General features: G+C 58.0%; 1 protein-coding gene across 2 annotated transcripts; it reads left to right on the forward strand.

The window, feature by feature from the left end:
• The first annotated feature begins 168 nt into the window (after window positions 1-168).
• On the forward strand, window positions 169-8,826 carry CHRD (chordin). Of its 2 annotated transcripts, XM_011981820.1 has the most exons (22): window positions 169-309; window positions 412-541; window positions 673-801; window positions 893-992; window positions 1,107-1,194; window positions 1,563-1,704; window positions 1,808-1,948; window positions 2,059-2,112; window positions 2,190-2,337; window positions 2,500-2,606; window positions 2,710-2,829; window positions 3,721-3,877; window positions 4,202-4,422; window positions 5,218-5,331; window positions 5,672-5,935; window positions 6,025-6,118; window positions 6,231-6,287; window positions 6,554-6,657; window positions 7,112-7,214; window positions 7,615-7,769; window positions 7,891-7,993; window positions 8,358-8,826. In XM_011981820.1, exons 9-22 carry the CDS (start codon window positions 2,235-2,237, stop codon window positions 8,411-8,413), a joined length of 1,758 nt encoding a protein of 585 aa, XP_011837210.1. In that variant the 5' UTR covers window positions 169-309; window positions 412-541; window positions 673-801; window positions 893-992; window positions 1,107-1,194; window positions 1,563-1,704; window positions 1,808-1,948; window positions 2,059-2,112; window positions 2,190-2,234; the 3' UTR covers window positions 8,414-8,826. The 2 variants fall into 2 exon arrangements, with proteins under 2 accessions (XP_011837210.1, XP_011837209.1); XM_011981819.1 differs by having other exon boundaries at window positions 198-541; window positions 1,107-1,189; window positions 2,030-2,112; window positions 8,358-8,820.
• Window positions 8,827-9,210: the final 384 nt, after the last annotated feature.

Consider the following 9,210-nt stretch of genomic DNA (forward strand, 5'->3'; position numbering starts at 1 on the left):
GGCCGGCCCGGGCCCTGACTGGTGGGGAGCGCGAGTCGCGCGGACGTCGGAGTGCTGAGAAGGAGCCCGGTCGGCAGATGTTGGGGATGTTTTTCTGGTGGAGGAAGGGGAATCAGCCCCTTCAAGTCTTAGGTGCTGTTACTGATCGCCCACTCTGTGTGAGGCTCTGTGCCAACTCCGTTTCGTTCCCAGCTCACCTAACTCCCGTGGCAGCCTTGCTAGATAGCGAGAGTATTATTATCCCCATTTTCCAGACAGGGACCTTGAGGCCCAGAGAGACGAAGTAGCTTGTCTAGGGTCACGCAGATTGTAAGTGGCAGAGCTGGCTGACTCTGCGGGACATCCTTGCCTGGGGGTCTCATCAGTTGGCTTCTTGCGCTCACTTGGGTTTCCCGCCTTTTCCGGGAGCAGCTTCAGTGGGGTCGCCGTACCAGGGGCCCTGGCAGGGTCACCTGCAAGAACATCAAACCAGAGTGCCCAACCTTGGCCTGTGGGCAGCCGCGCCAGCTGCCGGGACACTGCTGCCAGACCTGCCCCCAGGGTAAGGCTTGCTCCGCCCTGCGGGGAGGGAGGCAGGGCCAAGGTACTGGGTCCTGGGCCACTTGGATGGGGCTTCGGACTGGCCCTTCCCACGGCCAGCTGAAGCCCGTGTTCTTACCCCGCCCCCTGCAGAGCGTAGCAGTTCGGAGCGGCAGCCGAGCGGCCTGTCCTTCGAGTATCCGCGGGACCCGGAGCATCGCAGTTATAGTGACCGCGGGGAGCCAGGCGCTGAGGAGCGGGCCCGTGGTGACGGCCACACGGGTAGGGGGCTGGCGAACGGCGGGGTTGTGGTTGAGGCTGGGCCACCAAAGCAGCGTTTGACAGTGCTCAGGCCATCTTCCTCCCGTCCCAGACTTCGTGGCGCTGCTGACAGGGCCAAGGTCGCAGGCGGTGGCACGAGCCCGAGTCTCGCTGCTGCGCTCTAGCCTCCGCTTCTCCATCTCCTACAGGCGGTGAGAAAGGGGAAGGAGCAAGGAGGGGTCAGCTGCTGGCCAGGAGGGAAACTGGGAGAGCTGGGAGGGGCTGCTTTTGGCCCAGTATGGCCTCACCCGACCTCTCATTCCCAGGCTGGACCGCCCTACCAGGGTCCGCTTCTCAGACTCCAATGGCAGTGTCCTGTTTGAACACGCTGCAGCCCCCACCCAAGATGGCCTGGTGAGATGATGTCATTTATGAGCACTTGTCCGGTCTGGGCACTGTGCTGAGAGCATGCTCTGCATTGCCTCCAGTGGTCCTCACCACAGCCCAGTGGGAGGAAGGCACTGACATGATGATGACCATTTTACAGAAGGGGGAACTGAGACTCAGTAGGAGAATGTGATTTGTTCAAGGTCACACAGCTAGTAAGTGGTGCAGCCAGGACTGGAACCCAAGCATCTGGCTCCAGGGTTCTTTCTTAAGCTTCCTAGGGCACCCTGGAGGTTCCTTTCCATGTTCCTTTTTCATCAGGCCTGCCTGGACCTCCTAATTGGCCTAACCTGCACCGTGTCTGAGCGTAGGGCCTTCTTGTCTCTCTGCTCCAGGTCTGTGGGGTGTGGCGGGCAGTGCCTCGGTTGTCTCTGCGGCTCCTTAGGGCAGAACAGCTGCATGTGGCACTTGTGACACTCACTCACCCTTCAGGAGAGGTCTGGGGGCCTCTCATCCGGCACCGGGCCCTGGCTGCAGGTAGGGAGCAAAGAGCCCTGGGCATGAAGTTCTGAGTTTTCTCTATCCCCCAGGAAAGGGGAGGGGGCGTTCTGACGGGCTCTCATCATCCTCCCTTCCCCAGAGACTTTCAGTGCCATCCTGACTCTAGAAGGCTCCCCAGAGCAGGGCATAGGGGGCATCACCCTGCTCACTCTCAGTGACACAGAGGACTCCTTGCATTTTTTGCTGCTCTTCCGAGGGCTGCTGGAACCCAGGAGTGGGGGTAAGTGGGATGGGGGCAAAACACGTGAGAAGGTTAGGGAGAGCACCTGTCTCAGAAAGGCCCACATGTGCGGCCTTGCAGGACTAACCCAGGTTCCCTTGAGGCTCCAGATTCTACACCAGGGGCAGCTACTGCGAGAACTTCAGGCCAATGTCTCAGCCCAGGTGAGCGGGGATCTGGCTCTTGCTGCCACCTGTCTTGGCCTCTTGCTGTTGCCCATCACACCCTGCTCTGTCCCCAGGAACCAGGCTTTGCTGAGGTGCTGCCCAACCTGACAGTCCAGGAGATGGACTGGCTGGTGCTGGGGGAGCTACAGATGGCCCTGGAGAGGGCAGGCAGGCCAGGGCTGCGCATCAGTGGACACATTGCTACCAGGAAGAGCTGCGACGGTGAGGCAGGGCTGGGAGGGCCTGGTGCCCTGGGTGTGCACAACTGAGAGGCACAGACACGTGCCAGGGAAGGGGCCAGGGTGGGTATGGGAGAGATCCTGAGGACTGGGGGTGTAAGTGGCCATGGGTAAGCCTAGCCTCACCTGTCTTGCCCCTCCATAGTCCTGCAAAGTGTCCTTTGTGGGGCTGATGTCCTGATCCCAGTCCAGACGGGTGCTGCTGGCTCGGCCAGCCTCACGCTGCTAGGAAATGGCTCCCTGATCTATCAGGTAAGAGCCAGGGGCTGCAGAAGGTAGGGGAGAGGTGGGGTGGGCAGCAGGCCCAGGCCTTTACTGCCCCTCCACTTTGCCCTCCTTCATCCCTGCCCATCAGGTGCAAGTGGTAGGGACAAGCAGTGAGGTGGTGGCCATGACACTGGAGACCAAGCCTCAGCGGAGGAATCAGCGCACTGTCCTGTGCCACATGGCTGGACTCCAGCCAGGAGGACACATGGTGAGGGCTCCAGGTTGCTTTACCCCAGGGCCCAGTGCATGGGCTGTGGGAAGCCAGGTTGGATGAGCAGGGATGTTCATTATCATCCACTCATGGATTCTCCCACTCATTCTTTTATTCATTTGACCTTTTTTTTTTTTTTTGAGATGGAGTCTTGCTCTGTCGCCTGGGTTGGAGTGCAGTGGCATGATCTCGGCTCACTGCAACCTCTGCCTCCCGGGTTCAAGTGATTCTCTTGCCTCAGCCTCCCGAGTAGCTGGGACCACAGGCATGCGCCACCATGCCCAGCTAGTTTCTGTATTTTTGGTAGAGATGGAGTTTCACCATGTTGGCCAGGATGGTCTCGATCTCTTGACCTTGTGATCTACCCGCCTCGGCCTCCCAAAGTGCTGGGATTACAGGCGTGTAGCCACTGCGCCCGGCCTGATTTGACATTTTTAGTGAGCCCCAGACTAGGGACTAGAGTGCAAAGCAAATCAGATGTAGCCCCTGTGCTCAGCAAGCTCACAGTCAAATGGAAGGCATTGGACCTGGAGAACAGTGTCATAGGCCGCATAGTAGTAATTGTAATGGCAATGGTTGCTACTTATAGGGCCTTTCTATGTGCTAGGTGCTGAATTGGTGGCCTTACATATTTTTTAACTTTCACAGTACGCATTTTATAGATGAGGAAGTGAAGACTTGGAGAAATTAAGTAACTCTTCAAGGTTGTTACATAGCTAGGAAGTAGCAGGGGAGGGCCATGAAACTGGGCCTGCCAGGTCCTTATCCTGTGTTTCTGGTGTGTGGAAGTGTGTGTGGGTGGAGTGGGGGCACAAAATGACCCAAGGTGTCAGAACCTTGGGCTCGTGTGAGAGCTGAGGAAGGCCTGTCCTCCCCTGCCCCCCCCAGGCCGTGGGTATCTGCCCTGGGCTGGGTGCCCGAGGGGCTCATATGCTGCTGCAGAACGAGCTCTTTTTGAACGTGGGCACCAAGGACTTCCCAGATGGAGAGCTTCGGGGGCACGTGGCTGCCTTGCCCTACAGTGGGCATAGCGCCCGCCATGACAGTGAGTGTCCTTAGGGGTCTATCGGCCCCTTGGTTTCCTAGAACATTTGAGGGATGGTGGCAGACAGCCAGAGCCTGGTGTGTCTTTCTTCAGATGCCTTTCCGGTTGCCATCTGAAAGTGGGGACATATAGGGTGGCCCTGCTGGCAGACTCTTCCTGTTGCCGAGGTGCAAGGGTCTAAAACTTGCTGCTCTCCAGGCCCTGGACCTATGGACAGTGTCTAACAGCTCCTGGAATGTGTGCTGGGGAGCTGGGGAATGCTGGGTTTGAGGGCTTGCCGTAGGCCACCTTCTCACCTGTCATCTCTCCTCTGTCTGGACCCAGGGCTGCCTGTGCCCCTAGCAGGAGCCCTGGTGCTACCCCCTGTGAAGAGCCAGGCAGCAGGGCATGCCTGGCTCTCCCTGGATACCCACTGTCACCTGCACTATGAAGTGCTGCTGGCTGGGCTTGGTGGCTCAGAACAAGGCACTGTCACTGCCCACCTTCTTGGGCCTCCTGGAACGCCAGGGCCTCGGCGGCTGCTGAAGGGATTCTATGGCCCAGAGGTAAGGATGTGATGGTAGGCGTCTGCTTGGAACATTTCTGCATTTTAGCTTGAAGGGCTGTGTGGGCCTATGGTGGGGGAAGCAGAGAGCAGGCAGCCTGGTATAGAAGAGCTGGCGTAAATAAAATAAACAGTGATTTGTAGGCTGGGTGCAGTGGCTTATGCCTGTAATCCCAACACTTTGGGAGGCCAGGCAGGTGGGTCACCTGAGGTAGGAAGCTCAAGACTAGCCTGGCCAACATGGAGAAACCCCATCTCTACTAAAAATACAAAAGTAGCCAGGTGTGGTGGCGCATGCCTGTAATCCCAGCTACTCCGGAGGCTGAGGCAGGAGAATCGCTTGAACCCAGGAGGCGGAGGTTGCAGTGAGCCGAGATCGCGCCATTGCACTCCAGCCTGGACAACAAGAGCAAAACTCCGTCTCAAAAAAAAAAAAAGGCTGGCATGGGCTTGGGAGTCAGATAGACCTGGGCATGACTCTGACTCTCTGACTCAGCTTTTTATTATTCATTCTCTTTTCTCTGTCTTTCTTTGGTGGGGTATCTTGGATAGTATGTAATATCCTGGAGCTCAGCAGGGTAGGTGGGATGGACTAAGCCCTTCAAGTGGGGTGAGTTCTCATGGACTTGGAGTCCGAGAGACCTGGCTTCCAAGCTCCACACTATTGCCAATGGGTTTTGCTACCCTGAAGACTTTATTTAGCCTCCCTGGCTCTCAGTTTCTTCATCTGTGACTTGGGGAAGTAGGCTCAGCCCTAAAGTGCCTTATTCCCATCCATTATCCTGTCTCTGTGCAGGCCCAGGGCGTGGTGAAGGACCTGGAGCCGGAGCTGCTGCGGCACCTGGCAAAAGGCATGGCCTCCCTGCTGATCGCCACCAAGGGTAGCCCCAGAGGGGAGCTCCGAGGGCAGGTAGGTGGGGAGTGTGGACAGTGGGGGCAGTGGGGAGGGTGCAGAGTTGGGGGGGGCACTGTGTGCCCTTGTACTAGTCACTTGCTGTCTCTGAGTCCTGGGGGGTGGTCATATCACACCTCCCGGCTGGTGGGGAAGATGAAGACAGACAAGCTACATGAGGAGGCTGGCAGCCCAGCACCCTATTCCTGGCAGCTGGAATGATTGTGGAGCGAACGGCATCCTCCTGGGCCACCGCAGCGCTCAGGGTGCCGAGGTGTCTGCTGTTGGCTGGCCAGCTGCCGCTGGTAAAGACGCGAGGGGGAGCCCCAGCGCCACCTCAATTGGCCTCTCCTCCCAGGTGCACATCGCCAACCAATGTGAGGTGGGCGGACTGCGCCTGGGGGCGGCTGGGGTCGAGGGGGTGCGGGAGCCGGGGGCTCCGGATACAGCCGCTGCTGTGCCACCTGTGGTGCCTGGTCCCCCGGCCCTAGCGCCTGCCAAACCTGGTGGTCCTGGGAGGCCCCGAGACCCCAACACATGCTTCTTCGAGGGGCAGCAGCGCCCCCACGGGGCTCGCTGGGCACCCAACTACGACCCGCTCTGCTCACTCTGCACCTGTCAGGTAGGAGGTCCTGGAAGGGCACATTGTGTCCTGGGATCTGGGGCAAGGGGCCTGGACTCTCCTGTCAATGCCTCTGTCCCTCTCTGCAGAGACGAACGGTGATCTGTGACCCGGTGGTGTGCCCACCACCCAGCTGCCCACACCCAGTGCAGGCTCCCGATCAGTGCTGCCCTGTTTGCCCTGGTGAGTTCCCTGCAGGGGAGTGGAGGGAGGAGTTGGCCTAGTGTGGACCGGTCCTTTGGGGAGGGAAGGAGGTCGGTCACCCTCTGCTTTCACCATTTCTTTGGCTCCACAGAGAAACAAGATGTCAGAGACCTGCCAGGGCTGCCGAGGAGCCGGGACCCAGGAGAGGGTGAGCTGGAAGGGTGCGTGCAGGGTGGAAGGCCCCAGAGGAGCCATTAGGTTGAACCAGGAGGGGGACAAGAAGGGGAGAGTATATAGGGGGTGGCCTGAGGGGCACAGATTCCAAGCAATACCTGACAGAACTCATTAGTGTTACTGGCCCCCAAATGGGCCCTTGTCTTAGGCTCATGTGGGGGTGGCCTGAGGCTCAAGCCTTGGTTGTGGGCCCAGCTGATGAGCTCATACTAACGGCCGCTGGGCCCTGTTCCCCACCAGGCTGCTATTTTGATGGTGACCGGAGCTGGCGGGCAGCGGGTACGCGGTGGCACCCCGTTGTGCCCCCCTTTGGCTTAATTAAGTGTGCTGTCTGCACCTGCAAGGTATGGCCACCCAATCTTCTCTGGTGCCATAACCCAGCGGGGTCTGCAGAGATGGGGAGGGGCTGCCAGGTGAGGAAGGCCCGTCCTTGCTGAGGAGGGCTAAAGGATCAAACCGATATGAGAAAAGGCCCTTGTGCTCTGAGAGTTGGCTTCCTGTGGGAAAAGGAACAGGGCTGACCTGGGTGTGGATTCTGGCTCTGCCAGCTAACTAGTGCCGATGACCCTAGGCACCTTCTGTCCCTGAGCCTCACTTTCCTCTCCTGTAAGCAGATATGATGGCAACTACCTTGCAGGGTTCCGATGAGAAGCTGAGTTTAGGTCTATAAAGCAAGCCCGGGCCTCTGAGTAAAAGGCCACAGGGAGACGGCATCTGAGGTGTGGAATAGGAGAGGGAGCGGGCAGGAGGTTTATGTGCCCCCTGCCTGACACTCCTTGCTTAATGGATTCCCTACAGGGGGGCACTGGAGAGGTGCACTGTGAGAAGGTGCAGTGTCCCCGGCTGGCCTGTGCCCAGCCTGTCCGTGTCAACCCCACCGACTGCTGCAAACAGTGTCCAGGTGAGAGAGGTGGCTGGGCACTGAGGCCTCACCTTTGGGTTGAAGCAGGCCTAGTCCTGGATGAGGGGAAGGGTGCTCAGCTAATTGAGCATTTACTGAGCACTGCTCTGTGCCTTACCTGGAGCCAGGACTCTAAATGCTGTGGAAAGAATGTGATATTCTAGTGGGGTATGATGGGTTCTGGTTCCTCATCCATCCATCCATCCATCCATCCATCCATCCATCCATCCATCCATCCATCCATCCATCCCTTCATCTGTCCATTCATCTGTCCACCTACCCATCCAAATTTATCACCTACTGAGTGCCAGAAACTGCTAGGTGCTGGGGATTCAAAAAGAATACTCAAAAAACCAGGCTGGTCCTCCTGGGCTGACCCTTTCTCTTTCCCTCTCAACAGTGGGGTTGGGGGCCCACCCCCAGCTGGGGGACCCCATGCAGGCTGATGGGCCCCGGGGCTGCCGTTTTGCTGGGCAGTGGTTCCCAGAGAGTCAGAGCTGGCACCCATCAGTGCCCCCTTTTGGAGAGATGAGCTGTATCACCTGCAGATGTGGGGTAAGTGGGGAGCCTGGTCTGGAGTAGGGAGGCCTTCCCAGGGAGGTCCCTGAAGAAGCTGAAGGCCACTGTGTCCCTGTGCCTCTGGGGGACCCTCAGTGTCTGCTCTGTCTTGTACCAGGCAGGGGTGCCTCACTGTGAGCGGGATGACTGTTCACTGCCACTGTCCTGCAGCTTGGGGAAGGAGAGTCGATGCTGTTCCCGCTGCACAGCCCGCCGGCGGCGTAAGTGAGGGAGTCCAGGGTCAGCAGCTGTGAGTGGAGGGCTGACCTGCCCGTGGGACTCCTGATCAGGAAACGGAGCATTCAGTGTGTGCAGCAACAGTGCAGCCTGCCTCACAAGTGCCATTCCAATCCACCCTCACAGCAACCTGGTGGAAGTGTTATTTATGACCTTTTCTTTACAAATGAGAAGCTCAGAGGAATTAAGCAACAAGATGAAGGTCACCCAGCTGTGTGCACTGACCTGTTTAGAAAATGCTGGCCTTTCTGGGACCAAGGCAGGGATGCTTTGCCCTGCCCTCCATGCCTCTCTGTGCCTCTCCACTCCCTCTCCCCTCCTCCAACATTCCCTCCCTTCTGTCTCCAGCAGCCCCAGAGACCAGGACTGATCCAGAGCTGGAGAAAGAAGCCGAAGGCTCTTAGAGAGCAGCCAGAGGGCCACATGACCAAGAGGATGGGGCCTGAGCTGGGCAAGGGGTGGCATCGAGGACCTTCTTGCATTCTCCTGTGGGAAGCCCAGTGCCTTTGTTCCTCTGTCCTGCCTCTACTCCCACCCCCGCTACCTCTGGGAACCACAGCTCCACAAGGGGGGGAGGCAGCTGGGCCAGACCGAGGTCACAGCCACTCCAAATCCTGCCCTGCCACCCTCGGCCTCTGTCCTGGAAGCCCCACCCCTTTCCTTCTGTACATAATGTCATTAGCTTGTTGGGATTTTTAATTTATCCTCACTCAGCACCAAGGGCCCCCGACACTCCACTCCTGCTGCCCCTGAGCTGAGCAGAGTCATTATTGGAGAGTTTTGTATTTATTAAAACATTTCTTTTTCAGTCTTTGGGCATGAGGTTGGCTCTTTGCGGCCAGGAACCTGAGTGGGGCCTGGTGGAGAAGGGGCAGAGAGTAGGAGGTGAGTGAGAGGAGCTCTGACCCTTGGGGAGCAGAAAGAGACCTGGAGAGGCAGAGGATAGTGTGGCAGTTGGCTGACACACCTGGGTTCCACAGATGCTCCTTGAGATGGTCTAGAGACTCAAGAATTTAGGGAAATAGAAGCAAGTTTACTTTCCCACATCGCTGGCATGTTTGCTAACTTCGTGTTTGAAGTTGCTCCAGAGAGAATCAAAAGTGTTACCAGCCCCTTTCTCTCTCTCTGCCTCCCTCCCTCCTTCCCTCCCTCTCTCCTTCCTTCCTTCCTTCCTTCCTTCCTTCCTTCCTTCCTTCCTTCC

The sequence above is a fragment of the Mandrillus leucophaeus genome, unplaced genomic scaffold, assembly GCF_000951045.1.
Source record: "Mandrillus leucophaeus isolate KB7577 unplaced genomic scaffold, Mleu.le_1.0 Scaffold231, whole genome shotgun sequence".
In the NCBI taxonomy this organism is placed as follows: Eukaryota; Metazoa; Chordata; class Mammalia; order Primates; family Cercopithecidae; genus Mandrillus; species Mandrillus leucophaeus.

Excerpts from the sequence above, each read along its gene's own strand:
- CHRD (XM_011981819.1), top strand. The coding sequence starts at position 1,145 with ATGGCAGTGTCCTGTTTGAACACGCTGCAGCCCCCACCCAAGATG. Across the intron at positions 5,332-5,671 it reads GAGGGGAGCTCCGAGGGCAG|GTGCACATCGCCAACCAATG; the intron begins GTAGGTGGGGAG and ends CTCTCCTCCCAG. Across the intron at positions 6,119-6,230 it reads GTGCTGCCCTGTTTGCCCTG|AGAAACAAGATGTCAGAGAC; the intron begins GTGAGTTCCCTG and ends TTGGCTCCACAG.